Here is a 27,513-nt window from a genome sequence, read left to right as displayed (position 1 = left end):
TCTATGTAAGTGACAGTGGCAGGATAAGAATCCAGGTACCTTTGTCATTTGATTATCAAATAAAACTTCTTTTAAAAAGCAAATTAAAACTAGCTCCCCAAAAATCTACTTGACAAAAAAATATTTTACACATGGCAAGTTTTGTAGAAATATAAGATACAAATAAAGCAGTCTTTTTCCAGGCTATTAAAAGGGGCTGGAAAACAAAAACAAAACTATGAAGAATTTACAGAAAATGCTACAATTTGCTTGTACATCTTTTCCATCACCTTCCCCCTACAATAAGGAGAATGGGTATATGCCAGTGTTCTATTTAAACACTGAAGTCTTACTTTATGAAAATATAAAATGGAAATATAGTTTTGGAAAAAATTTTCTACAGAAGACACATTGCAGTTCAACAGAGTGTTAGTTCCTCAAAATTAGAAGATGCCTCAGAAGTCATTTACTCTAATCTGTATCTGAAAAAAAAATCTACTAAATAACAAAGATTTTTCCTGGTACACCTTTAGTTATTAATGAACTCATCCATCACCAAAGGCAACAAATGCTACATGTGAATAGAATTCAATTTTTAGGAAGTTTTTCCTACATTAAGCCTAAATTTATTTCAATTTCAAATATCTGGATGAGTAATAGGCTTCCTGATGCTCTACCACTGTAGGCAATGATAACCTACTGAAATTTATTGCCTCAATTATTAATATACACATCACAGCAACACTCTCCCAAGTGATTCTGAATTCTCAACCACCAGCATTCAAAATCAGTTCTTCATTCCCCACTACCTGACACCTTTTATTCCTATTCCCTTTAAATTAAATCTACTCAACCCATTACCATGTATCCAAGGACCACAGATGATAAGGAAACAAGAACTGACATCCAAACCTCCCATTTTGATTTCCAGTTTTCCCAAACCCTCACCAATCCATTCACTGAACAGCTAGCTGTTCAAATAATCTTCCTAAAGCATACATATGGCCACCCACAGACCACGTCAGCTCTGTATTTAAGAACTTTCAAGGGGCTGCATCAAGCTTCAAGAGTAAGCTCACCTTCTAAGATGAGCCTTCCTAACCTCCATTGTTGTTAGTGCTCTCTTCCCTGTTTTAGCTAAGTTCCCTAAGGACAGGAATTGTTTTGTTTTTTTCCCTTTTGTCTTTATATTCCTGGCATAGTATTTTGCACACAGTAGGCCTTTAACTAAACCATGCCACATTGGACTGTACTGACAATACACACAAATACAATGGGATGTCCTCCTAGGGGAAAAATATGATCTAAATATTAAATCAGTCTCATAAAAGGATTTCAAAAGCAATCATTAGATCCACAAGAAAAAGTCAAAACTGTCAAATATTAAATTTTTTTCAACATTAGAAAAACAACCACCCAAAATCCAATTGAAGTAACAAAGAAGTTTAGTGTTTAATGGTATAAAGAACTTTAGAATTCATCTGGAAATACATCAAATATTTGGCAATTAATTTATCACATCTTTCATCCTGATTTTTACAACACTTTTAATTAAAAGATTTCTTTCTATATATAAATATGTATAATGTATATAGATATGAACTATATTTATATGATATAATAAAATGAGAGGAAGTTTAGAATCAAGTATGAGTCAAGAACTGGTCTGGAAACTAAGAAACCCTGGGTTCATAGTGGCATGAATCTCTCAGAGATCTAGGCAACTCTCAGACTTTAAGTTGCAAAGAAAGTGTCAACCAGCCTTAGCAGAAGGAGCTGCCTCACCAGGGAATTTCCTGTACTAATGACATCACAGGTGCAATTCCTATCCCTAAAAAATAGTTTACATCTTAAACTGTCAAAAAGAGAAATGATATATTTGTCTCTGTGGGGTATGAAATAATTTTTTTAATCAAATGCAAGAAATGAATGCAAACAAAATAGGTGGATTTTATTTTACATACCCAAAAAGAAAAAGAAAAGAAAACATTTGGAGGAGAGGAAAGCACCATATTCCTATCTGAAAAAAAAAAAAACCTGACATTCAAAGTTATAAGAAAGGGACAAAAATTTATAAGAGGACCCATTTCCTAGGTCCTGCCACAGGGATCATTAATTTTGAGTAAAGTAATCACTCTGGACAATTATTACAGAAAACAAACTGAAACAACTTTAGCTATAAGCTTGTGCTCATCAAATAGTTTCAAAACTATTAAAAGTCATTACTCTCAGGACCTTAAGGAAATAGGTACATTATTATCTCACTGACACTGGAAGTAAGAATTGTACAATCTTTTTGGAAAATCATTTGCCAATTTACAGTAAGTTACAAAATTGATCATGGCTTTTAACTCTGACCAATAGTTACTAATCCTAAGGTTGTTATTAAGAGAGGAAAAAAAGAAGTTTCTGTACAAACTATTCACAGTTGACTGCTTTATAACGATAAACAGCTAAACAAACTTTTCATGTCCAACAACGAGGGAATTGCCATATAGATCAGGGTGTGATTATTCAATTAATTCTGTGATAAAATGGCAAATCTGAAAAACACAAAGATATACAGAAAAAAGTTATACAAAATGATGCAATATGAAATAATGAGTGAATCAGTGAAAACTAAAGATATTAAATTAGTGAAAACTAAAGGTATTAAAATACATTATAAAGTCATTGTTTCTTTGCTACATAGAAAACTAAACTAATGAAACATAAAATTACAAAGGTGATTATCTGTATTAAAATAAAATTCTTCACATCACAAAGGCTTTTTCCTCGAAAAATCCATTAATATATTTAAAGCTTTCCTATACGATCAATGAAAGCTTAAGGTAAGGGGGAGAGGAGGGGAGGTTTAAAGATAAAGGGAGAAACAACAATAAGCATTAAAGCTTCATAAAATAATCTAACAAAATGATAAATACAAAGATAAAAAAGAGAACAAAAAGGGAAATACTATAATACTTTTGTTATTTTCCATTTAGTACACTAGAATATTTTTAGTTTGTGGTGTTACATATGATTTTGCTTATTTCACTGAAGTTTATATTTTAAAAATTACTCAGGGAGAGGAAAAGATCAATCCACTTAATTGCAAGTATTCTTAGTTCTTTCAAACACATTTGGAATAATACTGTTCAGCTTTGGATACATTTTCGTTTTGTTTTTTGGGGTTTTTTTAGGTTTTTGCAAGGCAAGTGGGGTTAAGCGGCTTGCCCAAGGCCACACGGCCTTAGGTAATTATTAAGTGTCTGAGACTGGATTTGAGAACCCAGGTATTCCTGACTCCAGGGCCGATGCTTTATCCACTGCGCCACCTAGCCGCCCCCTTTGGATCCATTTTCAAGGAGATCTTACCCAAAGGAGGGTGAAGGGATAGAAGCAATAAAACCTGTGGAAATGCTAAAGGAATTAAATGTATTTAAGTTTTAGAAAACAAGATCAAGGAAAGAGGACAAATGTTTTCAAAATATCTGAAGAGCTGGGGCGGCTAGGTGGCACAGTGGATAGAGCACCGGCCTTGAAGTCAGAGGAGTACCTGAGTTCAAATCCGGCCTCAGACACTTAATAATTACCTAGCCGTGTGGCCTTGGGCAAGCCGCTTAACCCCATTGCCTTGCAAAAACTAAAAAAAAATAAAAATAAAAAATAAATCTGAAGAGCTATTACATGGAGTTCTATATTGCGCTAAGGTGGAGAACTAGGACAAATTAAGAGTTAAAAGAGGCAAAATTCAGGTCCAATTTAAAAATAAGCAATTATATAGGATCTACTATTTAGCCAGGCACTATGCTATATGCTTTACAAGTATTATTTCATTTGATCTCCACGACTCTGGGAATTAGTGCTCTATCATCATCTTCATTTTATGAGGAAATTGATACAAACAGGGTTAAGTGACTTGCCCGGTGTCAAACAGCTAATAAGTTTCTGAGTCCAGATTTGAGCTCAGATCTTCCTGACTCCAGGTCCAGTGCTCTACCTATTCCACCACTTGGCTGCTATGATAGTACTATCACAAAAAATGGAAACAAGCTCCTGATAAGAGTAAGAACGCCATTAGAAATGTTTGGGTAGAGACCAAACAATCATCTATCAGGGAATAAGAAAGAATATGAGGTGGGACAAAATGGTCTCAAAGTGCCAATCAACTAAAATTCTGTGATTCTAATTCACTCTAAGGTTCTAGTATAGATAAGTCATTAAATATTATGAGTTAGATGACAATTACTGGTCATTTGGTTGAACTCCTTATCCATATAGGAATTTCTTATACAACATTTCTGACAAGTGGTCATTTAACCTTTGCCTGAATATTTCCACTGAAGGTTACATTTGAGACAATTCTAATTGTCAGAATATGCTTTATACTGGGCAAAAATATGCCTTAATGTAAAATTCACCTACTAGTCCCAATTCTTCCCTCTGGAACCATAAAGAAAAGGTTTAATCTCTCTTTCATATGACAGTCTCTCTGACACTTATGATAGCTATTACTGTCCCCATAAGCCCCAGTCTTTTTTCTCCAGGATAAATTTCCAGTTCTTTCAACTAATCTTCTTAGTAAATGTTTTTTATTTCCTTCTTTTGTCTTGGTTGTACTCATTTCAATGTGCTCTAGTTTGCTAACAACAATCAAACTACCTAGATGAGGCCTACCAAACGCAAAATTATAAGTATCTTTACTCCAGACATTATATTTATTATTTAAGCCTAAGACAACACTAGTTTTCACATCACCTATATTACACTGTTAGCTCACATTGCATTCACAAAAGCACTAAAAGTTCCAAATTTTTTCATATCAATTGCTGTTAGAACAGGACTTCATTCATTCTACAGAATGTAGAATGTATGAGGTCCTTTGAGATTATCCAGTCAAAATAGTACTTAAAAAAATACCCTTCCAAGATTTGTCATATGGTCTAATGTGGAGAGGACAACAATACATATAGTATATAATATTAACAGTAACTGATCTATGTCATTGAAACCAAAGAGTTAAAGTCACATGAGCTTTGCTCAAATTTTTCCTTTGCTGTTAGGAACTTTTTACCTGGGGTATCCAACCTTTTAGCTCTTCTGGGCTGTATCATCCAACAAAAAAATTATCAAGGGTCATATATATCGAATTTAGTATTTAAATGAGTTATATAAATTTATACTAATATATAAATAGAAATGCCTATTATATATAAAATTTATTTATATGTTTATAAATATAAGTTTACATAAGTTATTCTATATTATGTTTCATATAAATAACTATATACTTACACTTTTATATTTATGTATAATATGAATATATAAATTTGTATAAATAATAAATTTTTTATATGGCCTTTGACAAGTTTTTATTGGGTGATGTGGTCCAAAAGATCCAAAAGGTTGGGCACTCCTATCTTAAGGGAACTACCTTTGATTGTTGGGAGCTCTTTATTGGAACAAATTTAAAGTTATCTCTATGTGACATCCTCCGCTCCCTTCCCATTTACTTATCTCTATTCAAATTCTCTGTCTCAACCTAAAAAGACCTCTTCTCCTGGATTATGTATGTGTTTTAAAACTGTAATAAGAAGAGCAATAATGATAGAGTTTGAAACAACAGGAAATGGGAGAGGAAATGGACTCTTCAGAGAGGTGAATCTTCCTGATATACAACACAACGGTTAATGTAAGAATCTGCTGGGATGGCTAGGTGGCACAGTGGATAGAGCACTGGCCTTGGAGTCAGGAGTACCTGAGTTCAAATCTGATCTCAGAATAATTACCTAGCCATGTGGGCCTTGGGCAAGCCACTTAACCCCATTGCCTTGCAAAAAAAACTAAAAAAAAAAAAAAAAAAGAATCTGCTATATGTTCAGTTGCCCTGTCTCTTTAAATGTCTTTAAAAATGCCTTTCTATTTTGGCTGTTCATCTCTGTATCCTACTTACCATCTAAATTTGTTCAGAATTTATCACAAAATACACTTTTCTCTAAAAAAGAAAGAAAACCAAGAAGAATGTTTCTACTATTAATTCACTCATTAAGGGCTCACTATGTGCAATGTATTAAACTAAAAGTTAGGAGAAATAAAAACACATATAATCACTGTCTCATTTCCATATGGCCCATTCTAATTTTGTTTAAAGTCTGAACAAATATGGTTTAGTGAGTAATAACTAAACTAGACTCATGTCTGCATCAGAGAACTTTTAGGAAGTCAAAGAAAAACCAAAAGAGAATATGGAAGGTAAATTGGTTTGGAGTCAGAGGCCCTGGGTTTAAAATTGACTGTCACACCCTATGTCAGGGCTGTCCAACCTTATTTTTAAAAGTTTTTATTGAAACAATAGACAATATATTTTGATTTGCCATTTTAGTGAGAGCTCTGCAGTAGCTTGACTTCATTTACTAAAGCATTAAGTAAACCCACAGGGGGGCTGCATAAAAACAAACTGCAGTGGCATACAGCCTACTACAATCATATTTTGGACAGTCCTGCCCTATGTGGATGATATTAGGCATAGTTCTTTCCTGACTGAAAAATGATGATGATTTTCTAAAGTTCCTTCGATCTCTATAAATATTCTATAAATAAAGATAAATATGATCCTAAGAGGCAATAAAACTATTCTACATAATTCTCAGTGCTGCTTGCCATCATGGCACATGGGTCAAATATTACTGAGATTTTATATAAATGATTATATGTATTACTTTACATAGAAAGAATAAAAATAACATTTATTCTTTGTATCTAAAGTGATATATAGTAGACATATATATAATACATATATATATATATCCTTCAAAAAAGTTTTTATAGCTTAGTACCACCAAAGAGCCATTAATAGTCAACAGCAAAAAAACAATCTTTTTAGCAGCTTTAGTTCATTCTAAAAAATAGAGGAGACAGTGTTTGATGCTTTACTTTTAATAGCTTAGGTTGTCATGCCAACTAGAACTGCTACTTAAATTGAAGGAAGAAAAAAAAAACCAGTTTTCTCCTTCCTACGCAAGCCTTTCAAGAAGCCTCAAAATTAGTCCTTAAACATGAAAAGTCATAGCTTTGGCAATATGATAAATATTATATACTATACATAAAATTGTTAGAAGATAGATGTGACAAATATTCAGTTGGTGTTTCCCTTAATGTCATCATACTTGTCCAGCGTCTGGTTGAAAAGAGTCTGATGTGGGCAGAATGCAAAAATACAGCCAATCCTGGAGCATAAAAAGAACTTGATGTTATGAATCTCAGCACAATGGGTGGCAGAAAGGGAAAAACAACAGTTCCCATAAGAAAGTGGGTGTACTACTCCTGAACACATAATACAGATTCCTAGATGGTGAAATCCAAAAAATATCAGCAAAAAGAAGCCAATGTAAAAAAGGAAAGAGCATCATTGGAAAGACAATATGGCAAATAGACATCCACAACTATCATATGAGGACTATCACATGTGGCAGTTCTCAAGAACTTTAAACAAAATGACAAAGGGAACCAAAATGCAGGAAGTACGTGTGAAATTATCTGGAGATGGAAGAGCTAAGACTTCAAAAAGAGAAAGAATAACATGACAGGGATGTTAGTAACCCCTTGTTGACAGAATCCAGGAAAAAGAAAGGTCAATCCATATAAAGTAGTGATCACAGAACTATTCAAGAGGTTATTAATGATCTGAATCACACTTCAGTGGGTAACATGGGCAAGAACATTAAGAGGATTATGTGGTAGGACTAGTATATACATATATATATATAAATTAAGGCACAAATAAATATTTAACCAGTAATTAGTTCAAGAATATGAAGTTGAAGGATATTTTGTCACACAAACCCAAGGGATAAAATAATTTGATCTTAGTTAAAGGAGTGAGAAATGCTACATGATGGTAGAAGAACAAAGTGGAATGTTAAGAGGAATTAGTATTCATAACAGAGAATTTTAATATAAACTCTTAAATTTCCCTTTGAAAGCCACTGTCCAAATAGGACATATTGTTGCATAAAATTATAAAGTGTTGCAAAATTGGAATTTCTCCAGATGGAACTTATGGAGAGACCAGTGTCATGTCAGAAAAAGTCATTATGAATTGTGGGTAAAGAATGCTTAGCTTAAACATATATATAATAATTTTTGTCTGGATAATTAGTGTGCATAATTGGGGACTATAAACATCATACTGAGTGGGCCACAGACTTGATCCAAAATAATGTTTAAGTATTCCTCAAAGCTCTGCTTTCATACTATGTAACAAAAATAGGTAGAGACAGGATGCCAGTATAAAGCTATTAAAGTATTCTTTTTGATAAATACTTCTAAAGTCTTGTTAAAATTCCTCATTATATCAGCAGACTTGTAAGAAATCAATAGAATAAAATAAGTTCCAGGGGGGCAGGGCCATTCTGTGTCCACTTGTCTCTCCAACACAGAATAAATTCTCAAGGGGGAGGGGGTGAGAAGAGAAAAATCTGAGAATGATCCTGGGTTCACATAGGTCATGCCAGTGCAAAGAAAGTTTGAGCTAAGTTCTTACCAAGCTGGAACATCTCTGAATACAAGTCTGGTGACAGATGATATGCCAGTTATCTGAAGACCAGCCTAGCTAAATCTGGATGCTCATTACCAGAAGGTAAGCCACCCACCCAGTGATTAATTTTTTTGGCCACATCAACTAAAGAAAATTCTCTGTTATGTAATAGAAAGGCTGTAATCTACCTCTGAGTACATAGCACCCATAACAAAATCACAGAACCTTTAAAATATTAATGTATTTTAAGAAACATGGAAGAGCTTATTATCTCCTAATGAGTGTCATCCACAGCAGGGCAGTCACTTCCAGAAGGAGTTCTTGTATTAAATTCTCTTGGAAAACTGCCTTCACAGCCCATTAACAAGCCACACCCTCCCTGCTTCCAATCAATTTCATTAAAGTCCAATCTGTTTGGGGAGCAAAATGAGCCTTCCCCCTGCAGAATCCCCCAAATACATTCCCAAGACCCATATCACCTGAATTAATCATAATAACATCTTGCATTTAATATAGCAATTTTAAGGTTCATGGAGTACTTTCCTTATAACATTTCTGTGATGCAGATAGTACAAGAATTAGAAATGAAAGTCAAAAAAATGGGGGACCTGTCTACATATGTCTACACAACCAGAGTACAATATAAAGGCAAATTTTAAAAAACAATTCCAGAAGTGTTTTGAAAATGGCAGCACTGTGAAAGAAGTTTCCCATAGCAATTACTTTGAGAAGGCCAATAATCTTTTTTTGTATACTTGAATATATTTGTTTTAAAAAAATCAGTCATATTACTTTTGCAGTTGAAAATAAAAAATGCAGTTGAAAAGAGGAACAACACAACAAGGGTAGAAAGTAGTCTAGCAACAGCAAAATAACATAATTATTTCATCTGCTCCATTTTTAAAGCTAATTCAGGTCCATCTGTCACTACTGAGTTCAAATGTGGAATCAATCTTATGGCTTCAATTTCCATTGGCAATAGTTCTAGAACATGTAGATTTGTATCTATGGATTAAGTCCTAAAGATACCATCAGTTCATGCATGATTTCCCTAAGATAACAACAAAGAAACATATTTCCTTTCCTTTGTAAATCAATGTTCAGTGGGCCAGACCAAGTCCTAAACCCAAAAAGGAATATAATTCTGGACAGATGAAATGTAAACCTGAAGAACTGGAATCATCTAGCTTCCCATATCAATTCTATATAAAAAAGATAGTATAGAGATAAGAATAAGAAAATAATAATAATAATACTAAGAATAAGATCTGATGTAAGATCTTGAAACTGAAGGACATCCTGTATGTTATCAAACCCCTTATTTCACATATGAGAAAACTGATCTGTTCCCTCCACCACCCTTAGCCCTTCCCCACAACTTCCTCTCCCCTCATCTCTGTTCAATGGGGAAGAGAAAAGCCCAGTTGTCAGGCAGATGAGCATCAGCTGAGCTATTAGGTCCTTTAAGGTCAAGAGAGTCACACTCATGCCCAGGTCACAACCCACATTGAGGCTTAGGTCTGGTTTTATAGGCTATCTGCCCTTATCCTAGGTAGGTACTTTAAGCTATCAGGACCCCAGGAAACTTTAAAATTATAAACTGCATCATACGTGCCAAGTTATATTGGTAGACAGATGGTATTTCCTTCTTGGGAGTTACCTATACCAGACCCCACTTCATCATCCAAAGCTAAAACAACAATGACAATGGCAATAACAACTAAGTGATAAGTAATAGAAATACTACTCTACCCACGGTATGAGACAGAACTTGAACATGAATCTTCCTGGCTCTGAGGCCAGCTCTCTAGATAGGCAACAAACAATAAGCATTTATTAAATGCTTGCTCTGTTTCGAGTGTCCTGGCAATACCAATAAAAGTATGTTCAAGGAGCTTACATTCTAATGGGAGAAGATGCGAGGGCAGTGCTGCTGAGGACAGGGATGGAGGGATCTAGGAGCAGCAGAATAAAAAAGGGGACTTAAAAAAGGTGGAGGAGGGAGAGAAAGTCCACACAGGGGCATGATGATGGTAAAGTTCAAGTGGTCATGGTGGCAAGATCAGAGATGAGGGCATGATGGCTGACTCCAGGAAGGTCACTCTAAAAAAAAATAAATACAAGGTAATTGTGGTTTGGGACACATTTGCAGTTGTGAGATTCAGAAAAGACCACATTGAGAGTGGTCTCTGAGCTGAGCTTTGATGAAAATGAGGAATCATAAGAGATGGCACAAAGAGAAATGCCTTCCGGAAATGGAAGACAGCCTGTGCCCAGGAAGAGAGATGGGAGATAGAGTGAAGCACAATAAAAAGAATAATTTGACAGAATTAAAGGCACATGAAGGGGACAACATAGAATATAAGGTTGGAAAGATAGGTTAGAGTCAACTTGTGAAGATCTTTAAATGACAAGGAATTTAGATTATATCCTACAGATAACAGGATATCCAATGGAGTTTTTGGAGAAGGGGAAATGAAGTGTTCTGACCTGTGATTCAGAAATACTACACTGATAGCTGTGTGAAAAGAAAGAGTCTTGAGAGGAGAATAAGTAAGAAAAAATAGGCAGTGACAAGGGGAAAATGTGAGAGAAGTTGTGAGGGCACAACTGACAAAACTTGGCAGATAACTGTATATATTAGATGAGAGAGTAATAAGTCCAGGACAACTCACTCCATGGTTGGAATCTGTGTAACTGAAAACTTGGCTGAACCTCTGAAAAAAATGAGGAAGTTCTAAAAGGGAGTGAGACTATTCTGTTTTGGATATGCTGAGTTTGAGAAGCCTAAGTCCATAATGTCTCTTAAGCAATTGGTTTAGAGAGAAAGAGGGATAAAGGCATGGGGGGAGGGGGAATAGAACAGAAGAAGGAGGGAGAGAAGAAAGAGGGAGGGAGGGAGGGAGTGAGGGAGAGAGAGAGAGAGAGAGAGAGAGAGAACGAACAACAGATGGGGCAAGTTCTCTGAGGAGCTGCAAGGGTCAGAATTGCAGTTAATGCTGGCAAGGGAGGACACCTAAAATTCTGCTATTACAGCAAAGGAACAGAAGTGAAAAAGGGAGACCAATAAACTCAAGATGGATAGTTCAATTTTCTCATTAGATGTCTCATTTTTGACATTTTTAAAATCAGAAATAAAAATAATTTTGTAGAGACTTTCAGGAATACAAAAGTCTTCAAAAAAAAAGGTATAATTTGGGGCAGCTAGGTGGCACAGTAGATAGAACACTGACCCTGGAGTCAGGAAGACCTGAGTTCAAATTCCGCCTCAGACAATTAATAAATGCCTAGCTGTGTGACCTTGGACAAGTCACTTAAACCCATTGCCTTATAAAAAACAAACAAACAAAACCTAAGTTTATGAACTTTGTGGGTCTGAGGAAAATTGCTAAAACATGACTCCATCACAAGATGGAAACTACACTTGAAAATAAAATGAAAAATCATCTTGATGAAAATAAGCTTTCAGTATTCAATAATGGAAGGAAATGCCTGCCTTAGCTCTGATCTTCTCTTAGTGGACTGCTGCTAAAACTATAGCAGTCTCCCTCAAATCATTTAGGAAATGAAGAGTCAATATGCAGGAAAACATTAAGCCTGCAAAGAGCAAGACAGGCTGAATTCAGATGCCCAAAAAATTAAAGCTTTAGAATTTTTTATAACTAAAAACCATAGAGTGAAATGACTGCCCTATGTCAACTACCATGTTAAAATCATATTTAATATTAAGGGATTCAATATTTAATATTGAAAATAAGAGATCTGGGAAAATAATTAAGTTAAAGACATGTCAAAAAGTGTCATCTTTTTTTTCTTTTTTTTTTTAAGTTTTTCTGCGAGGAAAATAGGGTTAAGTGGCTTTCCCAAGGCCACACAGCGAGGTAATTATTAAGTGTCTGAGACTGGATTTGAACCCAGGTACTCCTGACTCCAGGGCTGGTGGCTTTATCCACTGCACCACCTAGCCACCCCAAAAAGTGTCATCTTAAAAGGTTATCTTTTTTTTTAGGTTTTTTCAAGGCAAATGGGGTTAAGTAGCTTGTCCAAGGCCACAAAACTAGGTAATTATTAAGTGTCTGAGGCCAGATTTTAACTCCTGACTCCAGATACTCCTGACTCTAAGGTCGGTGCTCTATCCACTGTGCCACCTAGCCGCCCCTAAAAGAGGTATCTTAAAAGATATTAGATGTCATCTTAAAAAAACCTGACCATAAAACAAATCTACTAATAAGGGCATATTGTGTACTAACCACCTCCACCAGATGACATTCCATAGATAAGTACAACTTTCCTTGAAAATACAGAGAACTGCTGTGATCAGAGATAATGTCAGTCTATTGAAATCATTCATTGTAAAATGTTCTTGATGGTGAATTATAAGGGATACTCTATAGTGCTGACTAACTTTCCAGACAGAACACAGCATATTCCCAATTGTGGTTTAAGCCTAGGGACAATGAGTCATGACTATGTCCAGGGCATCTGACTATTGCTTTACATAGTCACAGATGTGATTTTTTTTTTAAAAGAATGGCTAACCATGATTTTGTATAGAAAAAAAAAAATATATATATATATATATGTGTGTGTGTGTGTGTGTGTGTGTGTGTGTGTGTGTGTGTGTATATGTAACAAAGACCTAAGATATGTAAGGCTCATCTGTTCCCACTCAGCTTCTGTTTAATGTGCAAATACAATGGAAGGATCTCAAGGTTGCAAAAGGGGAGAAAATTTGATTTAATTCATTCTGATATTCTGTTCATATATTCCTGTGCAGAGCTAGGGCAATGGATGGAAAAATTTTAAGGGAAAAATAAACTTAGAAAACTAATTATTTTCAAAATATAGATTCTTTGAAAAATTCCAAAAAGAAAAGCCAAAATTACCTGAGGACTTATCTAGCTCATATCTAGCCATAAAGTAATTTGATGCTTTTCACGGCATGAAAACTGCGAATTGAGACAGTGGCAAACTAAGATTAATCATCTTCTGAAGTCTGAAAACTCAAAATTCTGAGCAGAATTATTTAAGAAAAGCTAAGTGACTACATAACTCATTGACAAATAAAAAGTCCTTAAGACACTAAAAATTGATGATATAGTCACTTTTTTGTTTTAGGATCTTGCTCAATACTGTACCTTATAGATGCTGATTTAAAAAAGACTGTGTTTTTAAGTACCAATCTCATCAGAAGCTACGTAGAGATTTTTTTTTAATTCCATCTCACATGAAAATTTGTAACACACAGTCCACAAAGTTCCTTAATTCTGATGGACAATTACTTTGGAAGATGCATATACTTTAGAAATAGCAAACTTCTTTCCAGCAGATACCACATAGACTAGTGGGGTCTACTGACCATAAAATATATTTTCAAGAAAATGTCCATTTAATTAGACATAAATACATCTCATGGTTTCCAAGGGTGCACCCACTAAACTGATCATAGTGACTTATGAGCCATATACCTCTGACAACATTTCATATTGGCCTCTTCTTCCCAAAGCTATAGTCAATAGATCATAGACCACGGATGCACTTTGTAAGCTGATGATGCGGTCACTTTTGTGCTCTGGTATTCTGCTCAATACAGCATCCCGGTTTGCCTGAGAACATCAAAAAAGAAAAAGGGCTTTGAGAAAGGTCAGTACACATACTAAATATCTATTTGCTGTTTATAAAATACTCTTCACAAAAATGCTCCTAGAGCCAACAATGTATAGATCAGGTCTTAGAAAAAACTAGGAACAGATACAAATACATTGTTGGCAGTTGAAAGCTGGCCACTGTAGTACTTTTGTACACTGTTCTGCACAAAAACAAACTTGATTTCTCATATGTAAACAATGGGACTAACTCAAAAGGCTGCTCCAACTGAAATCAAACATGTGCAGAAAAGTATTTAAAGTTAATACAAAGAAAAATTATTTTCCCAGATGCATATATGCCCTTATGGAATCATTGCACACATAGCGTAGCTTTAGGAGAACAGCACTATACAACCAGTAGAAAGATTACTGATATCTAACATTTATTTGGTACTTTTCCTCGGAGGGGGGACAGAGAGAAGGTAGAAAAAAGCAAAGGAGGAAGAAAAGAAGGAAGGAGGAGGGAAGGAAGGAAGATTCCTAACTCTCACAATTTCCATCATGAAATAGTGCTTTCACATCAACAGTTCCTGCAGAGATTTGTTTTCCTTTCCATGGTATAAGTTATACAATACTCACTCACATCCCTGATCCCTTTGTGACCTTGAGCAAGTCTCTTAACCTTATCAGACCCAAGAGGAAATTGGACTACATGGCCTCTGAGATCTTTTATGGCTCTAAATCTATAGTTCTATGCCTCTATGATCTTCACCAAAATGGACTACAAGTCAATATGGGTTACAGGAGAGCAAAACAGACCTACAGTAGAAAAAACTGAGCAGATCTTTTAATTTAAATAATACCACAGAGAGCCCCTTTCTAATTTAAAGTCTTCCATACCTTAGCACAGAAACATACCACACATTCAAACGTAATAATCTCATTGATCTAGAAATCAAATGTTTTTCACAACAAACTTGTTTTATTAGCATTCAAATTTTATTTTTCAACAGATTCCTAGAAAAACAATGTATTAGAGATAAAAATAGCTCATTTTTCCCATTTTTTTATTAGAGGGACCAAAATGATTCAAATCTGCCTTTATTTGACAGGCCTGGTCTTTCAAAATTTCATAATTTTGGATCAGTAAAGGTAGAAAGAAGGCCCCCAGGACTATGTTCTTGGAGTGGCACATAAAGTAAGTACTAGGGTCATAAAGATGGCCATTTTGATGTTCTCCTTCCTTCATGCCATTCTGAAAGCCTGCTTACCAACTCTGCCTCCCACTAAGAAGGAACTGCCTTTCTTTTCAGCACCAACTCCTTGGCATTTACTGTTAGCACCATAGATCAGTATGGATTTGGCTTCAAAACTCCCTCCTCTGAAATATAAAAGTTAGAATAAGAGATAATCAGGGCACTTCTCATTGAATGAATCACTTCTTGTTAGAGCAGGCCTCATTTTGAAATATTCATCAGAGTTTTCCTGATCCAGGTGTCAATTCTAAGTCAGGGAAAGAAATGATGAATTAACCAAGTAAGAATTGCCAGAAATAATCTTATCCTATTTTTTTTTTTTACTCACTGCTACCTGTCCTAAAACCATAACTTGAAAAGGAAAAGAACTGGAAGAATTCTGGTATTCGTGAGAGATCATAATTGAAGCTATCAAGCTTTATCAAATAATTTTTTCTTAATTTCCAAAGAAAATATCCAGGATTCTTTGTTTACAAATGTATAATGTATGTTTTCAAACACCATTGCGAACACTAGATTTTCACTTCAGTGAAATTAAGGTGGTTGTTTTAGTTACCATTACATAGCTATGAGTTTGATAACTTCCTTTATTTTATGGAAAGATTAACCAGAATCAAAATGATGACACACAGCAACTCAATACTAAACTTACTTCTTGTGGGTGTAGGCTCTAACAGGTAAATTTATGTTTCTGCTTTACAGCTTAATAGAGCCATAAAAATAAACCACTTTCTTAGTCACTAAAAAACCAAAAATTGTTCATTTTGATTCTGAAGTTGAACACAAACTGAAAAAAATTAAAAAATCATAGAGAAGAAAACAAGTTTTCATGATGGTATACTAATTTTGACATAATTTCTAATTATGGAATGGATAACAGGTTGCACATAACTATCTTGGTCAGGGAGTTGTCATTTTGATTTCTAACCAAAGAATCATTTGGCATCATTGTAAAATAGTGTCATTAGATCTTAATATATACTGGTGAGTTTAACAAAAGGAAAAAACCTTTTTTTGATAGTTTCCAAGTCACTAATCTAAAAAGCTCTCATTTTTTCAGTCATCTAGTTAGCATCTATTAAAAACTATTAAAAAAGTTAAGCTATTAACAATTAAAGACAGACAGGGATAAATGAAATGCCTATTCCTCCCCAAACTAACATATTGCCTTTCAGGCCAGATACAGTAAATTTCTGGTAAAGCCAGAATGCTTATTATAAGAGTACCATTTCCTGAAAGTCTAATATGAAATAGACTTGATCAGAGTAGGATAAAAGAATGCAATGAAGTTATTAGACCAAGAAGAATCTGGGGAAATCATAAAACACAAATTATTCCTGAGGTGCCAACTGGCTGAAAAGTAATAAGCATAGGTGAGCAAGGATAACAGCCTGTTACTTTCTAGGATGATTAAGTTCAATGATGGAAAAGACAAGTCAAAGAAAAACATATGAATTGATGAAGATAGAAATTCTGACCACACAAACATGACCACTTTCCAGTTTTTAATAAAGACAAAAATAATTTCCCTGATTAATGCCTTTATTCCCCATTTCACCAGTTCTTCTCTATTCTGTCTGTATTCCCCAGAAAACTCTGAGAATTCCTGAGTCACTTTCAATTATTTTTGAAAAATTGTAGAGAACAGCAAAAGTGGTCCCAAATTACTTAATAAAAGAAGACTACTGAAGGTTTGATTTCTACTCTTGATAAAAATCCTTCAACCAATCACTGAAGTGAAAGCAGTGATTGATAATTCAAAGCACTGTGACTTCATCAATAACATATCAGTCTAACTCCATTTTTTTTTATTTTGATACAATATCTAGGTCAGGAGATGGTCAAGGAAATGCTTTATAAATAAAATGTATCAAAATTTCAGCAAAGCATTTGAGAAAATCTCAATATGAAGAAATGAGACTAGATAATAAGTGAATTCAGAATTTGCTGGATAACTAACTCACAGAATAATCAATAATGGCACAGTATTCAAGATCTGTCCTTAACTCTAGGATGGTCAATATTTGGAGGGTTGGGGGGGGCAGTTTAATCAGATTTAAAAACAAAATCTCCACCTTCTTTCAACAGTTACAACTCTGGGCCCCAGCTGGGGAAGGGGGAGAGGGCCCTTCTCATTGGTGGGGTGGGGACGCCTCTCCTGACAACTTGCTGCCTCTGACCTGATCACTCACAGTGGGCATCTCTACCTGCTCAAGATCTACCAGCCAGAGAAATGACCTGAGTAATAGTCAATATTTTTATCAATGGTTTGGATGAAGCTTTGAAAAATATTCCTGTCAAATGTGAAAGTGATATGAAGCTTAAAAAGACAATTTACATGATAGATGACAGAGACAGGATCCAAAGATGATGGCCACAGGATAGAGTAATAGGCATAGTCAACGAATATGATATTTAAAAGGAACATATGTGGGGCGGAGCCAAGATGGCACAGTGAAGGCTGGAAATCCCAGAAGCTCTCCACCCAGACCACTCAAATGTCTTTAATTTATGACTCTAAACAAATTCTAGAGTGATGGAACTCACAGAAAACCTGAATGAATCAATATTCTGGCCCAAGGAAACTTGGAAGATCTGCAAGAAGGGTCTGATCTACAGGTAGCCTCAGAGATGCCCTCACCCCAGGAACCAAAAGCAGGCCTGTGGAGCCACCCAGCAGCTGCTTCCAGAGTGCACAGCCCATGGACAGTAAAGGGGTCAGGGGATCCTCCTCAAATTTCCAGGTCAGAGGGAAGTGCTTATAGCTATCCACAGATTAGACAGGCCAAACGAGTAGTCAAAGTCTCTCATTAGACCTTGAGAAATTGAGGTCCCTGAAAACAGCTGCAAAGACTCTCAAAAGCTTGGGACAATGTGCCCTCCACCCTGGAGAAAGAGCCCCACCTTAACAAAGAGCTAACATCATGACATAGACTGGGGAAATGAGCTAGCAACAGAAGAAAAAGAATCAGACCACAGATAATTACTTTGGACCCATGGAGGATCAAAATAATACTCAGAAGAAGACATAGTCAAAGCTTCTATATCCAAAGCCTCTAAGAAAAATATGAATTGAATTCAGGCTATGGCAAAGCTCAAAAAAGATTTTGAAAATAAAGTAAGGGAGGTAGAGGAAAACTGAGAAGAAAAATGAGAGCAAAGCGAGAAAAATCATTGAGTTAATAGGTGAGAAAGGAAGGTACTGGGAGAAAGGGGAAGGAGAAGTAGAATGGTTTAAGATATTTATCTTAAAAGAGGCAAGAAAAAGCTTTTGCAATTGGGGGGGGGGGGGATGAGTGAACCTTCATTCTCATCAGAAGTGGTTTAGAGAGGAAATAACAAACACACTCAATAGGTATGACATCTATCTTACCTTAGAGGAAAAAAAGAAGAGGAAAGGGATGGGAGAAAGGGAATGGGGGAGGGAAGCTGGGGTGTAGGTGATAAAAGAGAGGGAAGATTGTGGAGAGGGTAGTCAGGTACATCATACTTCTGAGGAGGGACAGGGTAAAAGGAGAGAGAGAATAGAATGAATGGGGGCAGGGAGGAATAGGATGGAGGGAAATAGAGCTAGCAATAGTAACTGTGGGAAAAAAATGAAGCAACATCTCTGATGGAGAGCTGACAGTATCTAAATACAGACTGCTTTTTTTCTCTCACTTTATTTTTCTTGAAGTTTCTCTATCTTTGTGGAGGATTGAGGATTATGTTTACTTTTACACCAAGGTTATTGTAGTAATGTGAAAAAAATTATACTAAAAAAACTCATCATTCAAAAAAAACTGTTGGGGAAAACTGGAAAATAGCACATCAAAAACTAGACATAGATCCACATCTCACCCCTTATACCATAGACTAATAATGAAAACTAGATATACTCAACTACTGAATCTAGGAGAGGGGAAAAATTTATGACAAAGCAAGAATGGAGAACATTAGAAATTGCAAAATGGATTATTTTGACTATATTAAATAAAAATATTTTTGCACTAATAAAATCACTGCTGCTAAGATTAGAAGGAAGACAGAAAGCTGAGAAATAATTTTCACAGCTAGTGTTTCTGATAAAGGAGTAATTTCTAAAATATATAGACAACTAAATCAAATTTTTAAGATTAAAAGTCACTCCCCAATTGCTAAATGATCAAAAAATATGAACAAGTAGTTTTAAGATGAATCAATTGAAGATATATATACACATACACACACATAAAGCTATATATGTGTATATACATATATATACATACATGCATATGGTCATATGAAAAAATGCTCCAAATCATTGAATAGAGAAATGCAAATTAAAACTATGAAGTACCACTTCAAATCTATCAGATGGTTAAGATGACATAAAAAGAAAAGATCAATGTTGGAGACAATATGGAAAAATTAGAAAATAAATGTATTGTTGATAGACTTGTGAACAGATCTAGCCATTCTGGAAAGCAATCTGAAACTATGACAAAAGAGCAATAAATCTGGCCCAGCAATCCCAATAACTAGCTCTATATTCCAAAAAAATCCTGAACAATGGGAAAAGACTCGTGTACACAAAAAGATTTGAAACATCTCATTTTGTAGTGGCAAAGAATTTGAAATTGAGGCAATGTCCAGCAACTGGGGAATGACTGAACAAGTTATGGTATATGAATGTTATGGAGTAGCACTGTTTATTGAGAAATCATGAGTGATTGGCCTTCAGAGAAAAATGGAAAGAATAACATGAACTGATGCTGAGTGAAGTGAGGAGAACTAAGAGAAGATTGTACACATTACCAACAGTATCAGATGATCCACTATGATGAATGCACCTCCTTTCCTTCTTTTCTCATGGTTTTTTCCTTTCCCTTTAGATCCTTTCAAAATTATTTACTTATTTTCATTCATTTGTACATGCATATTTCCAAGTTAGAAAATTTCCCTCCACCTCCCTTCCTACCCCTCTCCCATCAGCAAGGAACAGTCAAGTAAGCATTTTACATACATATTTTATTAAACATATTTACAAATTAGTAAATTTTAGCACAAGGAATTAGGATTAAGGGACAGAGATACATAAGAGATAGTTTTTATAAAGTGTTCATCAGATTCAAGAGGGTTGCTTTTTTCTATGTGTTTTGATTTGTGTTGTTTTGTTTTTTCTTCCTCTGGTTGGGAATAATATAGTCCAAAACCAATCAAATACAGTTGTCCTAGCTCACTGGACTGTCAAGAGTAGTGGCTTCTATCAAGATTGCTCATCTCATAATGTTGTCAATGTGTACATTGTTCTCTTGGCTCTACTCCATTCGCTCAGCATCAGATACTGTAAGTCATTCCAACCAGTTATGGTCTTATAGAACAATAATATTCCATAGTATTCATGTACCATAACTTGTTTAGCCATTCCTCAATTTCCAATTATTTGCCATTTCAAAAAGAGCTGCTACAAATATTTTGGAACATGTAAGACTCTTCCCATTTTTTACAATTTCTACAATTTTTACAATTTTACAATTTACAATCCTAGAATTGGAACTGCTGGGTCAAAGGCTATGAACAGTTTTATTACTCTTAGGGCATAGCTTCATATTATTCTCCAGAAAGGTTGGATCTGTTCATAATTCTACCAGAAATACATCAATGTCCCAATCCTCTCACAATCTCTCTAACATTCATCATCTTCCCTTTTTCTCATTTGGGCTAATCTAATATGTATGAGATAATATCTCATTGTTGTTTTAATTTGCATTTCCCTAATCAATAGTGATTGGGAGCATTTTTCCATATGATTATATAAAGCTTTAGTTTCCTCATTTGTAAACCATCTGTTCATATCCTTTCACGATTTATCGATTGGGGAATGACTAGTGATCTTATAAGTTTTAGGCAATTCTCTATATATTTTAGAAATGAGACCTTTATCAGAACTCCTGGTTATGTAGATTGTTTCCTAGCTTTCTGCTTTCTTTCTAATGTTGGAAGCATTGATTTTATTAGTGCAGAACCTTCTTAATTTAATATAGTCAAAATCATTCATTTTGTAGTTTAAAATCTGCTCTAATTCTTGTATGGTCATAAATTTATCCCTTTTCCAAGGATCAGATGGATAGAGTATTTTTTGGTCTATTAATTTCTCTATGGTATTGCTCTTTATGCCTAAAGCCTATACCCATTTTGACCTTATTTTGGTACAGGGTGTGAATTGTGGAAGTTTCTGCCTGCCATTCTATTTTCCAGTTTTCCCAACAATTTCTGTCAAATAGTGAGTTCTTATCTCAGAAGCTGATGTCTTTGGGATTGTCAAATAGTAGATTGCTGTAGTCATTTACTGCAGTTTCTTTTGAACCTATCCTAATCCACTGATCCTTTACTCTATTTCTTAACCAATACCAGGCAATTTTGATGACTGCTACTTTATAGTATAGTATTAGATCTTGTAGAGCTAGGTCACCTTTTTTTTACACTTTTTTCATCATTTCCTTGCTATTCTTGCCCTTTTGTTGCTCCAGATGAATTTTGTTTCTATTTTTTTCTAGCTCAGTAAAGTAGTTATTTCGTAGTATGATTGGTATGGGATTGAATAATTTAATTTGGGTAGAATTTGGGTAATTTAATTTGGGTAGAATTGTCCTTTTTATTATATTAGCTCGACCTAACCAAGAGCATTTGATATTTTTCCAGTTATTTAGATATGGGTTTATTTGGTTAAGGAGAGTTTTATAATACTGTGTGTCATATAGTCTCTTCTATATTTTTATATAATATAATATTTTATAATAAATAATATTTTATATTTATAGTCTCTCCTATTTTTTTAAAATAGTTTATTAATAGGAATTAATTGTTCCTTAAATGTTTGGTAGAATTCACTTGTATAAAAAAAAGCCATTCCCCAATTGACAAATGGTCAAAGGATATGCAATGGCAATTTATAGATAAGGAGATCAAAGCAATCCATAGTCATATGAAAAACTGCTCTAAATCATTAATTATTAGAGAAATGCAAATTGAAGCTTCACTGAAGTACCACCTCACACCTCTCAGACTGGCCAGTATAACAAGAAAGGACAATGATCATTGTTGGAAGGGTTGTGGGAAATCTGGGACACTATTACATTGTTCCTGGAGCTGTGAACTCATCCAAACCTTTCTGGAGAGCAATTTGGAAGTATGCCCAAAGGGCAACAAAAATGTGCATACCCTTTGATCCAGCAATGCCACTACTGGGTCTATACCCTGAAGAGATGATGAAAAAAGGTAAAAACATCACTTGCACAAAAATATTCATAGCAGCCCTGTTTGTGATGGAAAAGAATTGGAAATCAAGTAAATATCCTTCAATTGGGGAATGGCTTAGCAAACTGTGGTATATGTATGCCATGGAACACTATTGTTCTATTAGAAACCAGTAGGGATGGAAATTCAGGGAAGCCTGGAGGGATTTGCATGAACTGATGTTGAGTGAGATGAGCAGAACCAGAAGAACACTGTACACCCTAAGAGCAATATGGGGGCGATGACCAACCTTGATGGCTTTGCTCATTCCATCAGTGCAACTATCAGAGACAATTTTGGGCTGTCTGCAATGGAGAATACCATCTGTATCCAGAGAAAGAACTTCGGAGTTTAAACAAAAACCAAGGACTATTACTTTTAATTTAGGGGAAAAAAAACCTGATATCTTATCGTCTGATCTTTTTATCTCTTATGCTTTATGTTTCTTCCTTAAGGATATGATTTCTCTCTCATCACATTCAATTTGGATCACTGTATACCATGGAAACAATGTAAAGACTGGCAAATTGCCTTCTGGGGGGGGTAAGATTAAGGGGAAAATTATAAAACTCAAAATAGATAAAATCTTAAAAAAAAAGAATTCACTTGTAAATCCATCTGGACCTGGATACTTTTTCTTAGGGAGTTTATTGATGGTTTCTTCAATTTCTTCTTTTTTTTTGAAATGGGGTGTTTAAGTAATTTATTTCCACTCCTGTTAATCTGGGCAGTTTGTATTTTTGTAAATATTCATACACTTTACTCAAATTATCCAATTTATTGCCATACAGTTTGGCAAAGTAGCTCCAAATTATCTCTTTAATTTCATCCTCATTGGTGGTTATTTCACCCTTTTCATTTTGAAACTAGTAATTTGGTTGTTTTCTTTCTTTTTTTTTAATCAGATTAACCAAAGATTTGTCTATTTTATTAGTTTTTTCATAAAACTAACACTTAGTTTTTATTTATGAAATCAGTGGTTTTCTTGCTTTCCATTTTATTAATCTCTCACTTCGTTTTCATAATTTCTAATTTAGTATTTAATTGGAGGTGTTTAATTTGTTCTTTTTCTAGCTTTTTTAAGTTGCATACCTAATTCATTGATCTCCTCTTTCTCTATTTCATTCATGTAGATAGACATTTAGAGATGTAACTTTTCCCCTCAAAACTGCTGTGACTGCATCCCATAAATTTTGATATGATGTCTCATTATTATCATTTTCTTGGATATAATTATTGATTATTTCTATTATTTTCTATTTGATCCACCCACTATTTAAAATAGTTATTTAATTTCCAATTAGTTCTTGGTTTATCTTTCCCTGACCCTTTATTACATGTAATTTTTATTGCAACATGGTCTAAGAAGTGTATATTTATTATTTCTGCCCCTTTGCATTTGATTTTAAGGTTTTTGTGCCCTTGTATATGGTCAATTTTAGTGAAAGTGCTATGTACTGCTGAGAAAAGGCTATGTTCTTTTCTATTCCCATTAAGTTTTCTCCAGAGGTCTATCATATCTAAGTTTTCTAAGATTTCATTCACCTTCTTAACATCCTTCTTGTTTATTTTGTTGTTAAATTTTATATAGTTCTGAGAGAGGGAGATTGAGGTTTCCCATTATTAAAGTTTTGCTATCTACTTCTCCTTGTAATTCACCCAGCTTTTCCTCTAGGAATCTGGACACTATACCACTAGATACATACATGTTTAGTAATGATATAGCTTCATTTCCAATGATACCTCTTAAGAAGTTACACTTTCCTTCCTTATCCCTTTAAAAAAAAAAGATGAACAGAATTTGTTTTATTAAGTTATTGCCATCAAATAACTACTGATGCACGAAAATACATTTGTCTTTAACTTTTCACAATGATCTCATTTATTTTCTATATCTAGGGCATAAAAGTAAATATTTTCTTCACCTGTTAAAGATCCCAATTAGACATAAATGATTGTGTATTAGTTTTCACATGCAAATTTTAGTTTGTTCCACAATACAATTTATTCATTTTTAAAATTTGTAACATAAATTGGGCGTTCTATCTAGTTTGAAAATAACTGATTTATAATCAAATATTATTGCTCCAAAAATGATGACTGAGTTTCATTATCATTTAAAATCAGAATATATATGAACATTAAATAAACTGAAGAAACAATGATGGTCTTCAAATGCAGTACATTATTACTTTTTAATAACACATCAGTTGATATACATACATCATTTTTAAGTTGAAGGCAATCACTGTTGTCCTTGAGCAATAAATGAGTGTGAACCTTAATGAGATTTTTCCAAAAACGCTCTGCAGCACCTTACACATTGCTCATATACAGTTTCAAAATCAGAGTCATTTCCATAATATGGATCTTCAATAATAAGTTGTTTCTGTGGATCATAGCTTCCAAGAAGTTCAATTGTAGCTTTGCAGTTTTTAACTTAATTAACTTTTCTATTCAAATTTCTCAGATTGTTTTCATCCATACATAATATATAATCAAAGGCCAGGAAATCTTCTTTGGTAATCTGTCTTGCTTTATGAGTTGTATTAATGCCATGATTTTTTAGGCAGTTTATAGCTCTTGTATCTGGGGAACGCCCCACATTCCAGTCAGAGACAGCACCACTGTCATTGATCCACTTATCTGAAATATTTTGATTATTTACAAGTTTCCTAAAAACAGCTTCAGCTATAGGTGAGGGACAAATATTACCCAGACACACAAACTGCTCGGACCTGGTCCCCTCCGTGGCCATTTTTATTCCCTACTCCCTTATCCTTTTTTAATAAGATTGACTTTTACTTTTACTTTGTCTGAGTTCAGGATCGCTACCCCAGATTTTTTTTTTTATTTCAGCTGAGGCATAATATATTTTGCTCCAACCTTTTACCTTTACCCTGTGTGGAACTCTTCTGCTTCAAATGTGTTTCTTGCAAACAATATACTGTAGGATTCTGGTTTTTAATCTATTCTGCTATCTGCTTCCATTTTATGGGACAGTTCATCCCATTCACATTTACAGTAAGGATTACTAATTCTGTATTTCCCTCAGTGCTGTCTCTTTCCTTTTATATTTATCTCTTTCCTTTACTCTTATTCCTCCTCACCAAAATTTTACTACCTTTCCCTTAAAGACTAACAGAATGACTTCTGTAGGGGGTGGGAGGAAGGAAGCAAGAATGGGGAGGGGATTATAAAACAAAATAAAATCTTTTTTTAAGGTTTTTTGCAAGGCAATGGGGCTAAGTGGCTTGCCCAAGGCCACATAGCTAGGTAACTCAGGTACTCCTGACTCCAGGGCCAGTGTTCTATCCACAGCACCACCTAGCTACCCCAGAAAAATCTTTCTTAAAAAAAAAATTAACTTTCAGTTTATTTTCACTTAAATCTTCCCATCCTTTTTATCAGTCCCTTCTGCCTTTATCTTTTTCTTTGCCAGGCCTCCCTTCCCTGTAGATTAAGTTGGATTTTTAAACCCAAGTGAGAATGTATTTTATTCCTTCACTGGGCTAAATCTATTGAATAGAATTTACTCAGCATTCACATTTTCCCCTTCTTTTCCTCTAAAATTATAAATCTTTGTGCCTCTTGCCTTGGTATTATTTATCACTCTAATAATATTAATCAGGTATCATCAATCTCAGTTTCATTACTTCTTTGTTAAGCTATTGTTATCAAGATTTTATCACAAATTGTTTACTTGATTGCTTGATAAGCAGCATTGACTCATATTACATCAAATTATAATTAAAATCATTTTTTTTTACCTTATCGCCTTTTTCTAGTATCTTTCAAGTACACACAATCCTCCTCACAAGCCAAAGTATCATCCAAAGCTTTTCATTTCTTAAACTATCTGTGCCCCTACCCCCAGGCCTATTCTCTTTTATGTTTTCCTCCTGCCCTCCACACCCAAGCTATTTAACACCTTTTTAAGTGAAGCAAGGGCCTATTGTCTTTCCCACCTTAAACCCCCCCCCCCCCCCCCCAGCACACACTCCCCACCCAGGGTACTTAACCTCTTGTTAAGTGAAGTACCAATTAATTCAAACCCTGATCTAATTAACTGAATCTTGAAGATCTCTAAGTACTTGGAGGCTCTGGAGGTCTGACCTGAGAACTTTATAAATGATTGTAAATAACAGAAACAATGTCTCAGGGCCTTACAGTTTATGATGCCCTCAGTAGACAAGATGCTTAGAAACATGTGGTTATAGTGAGTCAAAGATAATGAGACACTTAAATTGAAGTTAATACCCCTGCTTTTTTTCCCAGGGCTTTTTGTCTCAAACATAGTGATATCATCCTGGACCTATTCAATTGAGAGCAAAACCCAATTATACCCATATCCTTTAGGTTCATTTGCTTCAATTATATTCTATCCTCTAATTATGCTTGGAGAAGTTCTAAAGAATTAGAAGTGTTATATCTTCCCTTTTAGGGTTGTATACAATTTGATAGTCAAGCAACATTTGTTTAAAACAATTTTGTTTTTTCAGTCCCCTTTTCATTTACCTTTTTTATGCAACTCAGTTGTGCATTTGGCAATTGAATTCTCTGTTCAGTTTTGGTCTTTGTGTCAGGAAATTCTGGAAGTCCTCTACTGCATTGAACATCCATCTTTCCCCCTGACAGTATATGCTGAATTTTACAGGGTAGTACATTCTGGGTTGTAATCCTAGGTCCTTAGCTCTCCAAATATGTTACCCCAGTCCTTCCGATCCTTCAATGATGAGGCTGATTGGTAGTCTGATTATGTTCCCTTTGTATTTGAATTGTTTTCTTTTTGTTGCTTGCAAATTCTCTCCTTTATTTGAGGGTTCTGGAATTTGTCTATTACAGCCCTTGGAGTTTTTTATCCTGGAGTCTCTTTCTGGAGGGATTCTGTGGATTCTTTCAATGGTCATATTAT

General features: G+C 34.7%; 1 protein-coding gene and 1 pseudogene across 7 annotated transcripts in view; both read right to left on the bottom strand.

Annotated features, from left to right (window-relative positions):
• Positions 1-27,513, bottom strand: part of TTC7B (tetratricopeptide repeat domain 7B) — a 340,869-nt gene that overhangs the window by 161,248 nt on the left and 152,108 nt on the right. For 6 of the 7 annotated variants that reach the window (XM_074235506.1, XM_074235509.1, XM_074235508.1 and 3 more), the window contains one exon: positions 13,966-14,103. The exons of the other annotated variant lie outside the window; for it this stretch is intronic. In XM_074235506.1, coding sequence (XP_074091607.1) covers positions 13,966-14,103 — 138 coding nt within the window. The remainder of the gene's footprint in view (positions 1-13,965; positions 14,104-27,513) is intronic. 7 annotated transcript variants of the gene reach the window in all.
• Positions 14,110-26,523, bottom strand: LOC141522246 (low molecular weight phosphotyrosine protein phosphatase pseudogene; annotated as a pseudogene).

Source organism: Macrotis lagotis, chromosome 4, assembly GCF_037893015.1.
Source record: "Macrotis lagotis isolate mMagLag1 chromosome 4, bilby.v1.9.chrom.fasta, whole genome shotgun sequence".
In the NCBI taxonomy this organism is placed as follows: domain Eukaryota; kingdom Metazoa; phylum Chordata; class Mammalia; order Peramelemorphia; family Peramelidae; genus Macrotis; species Macrotis lagotis.
This window is presented reverse-complemented; position numbering and strand designations above follow the sequence as displayed.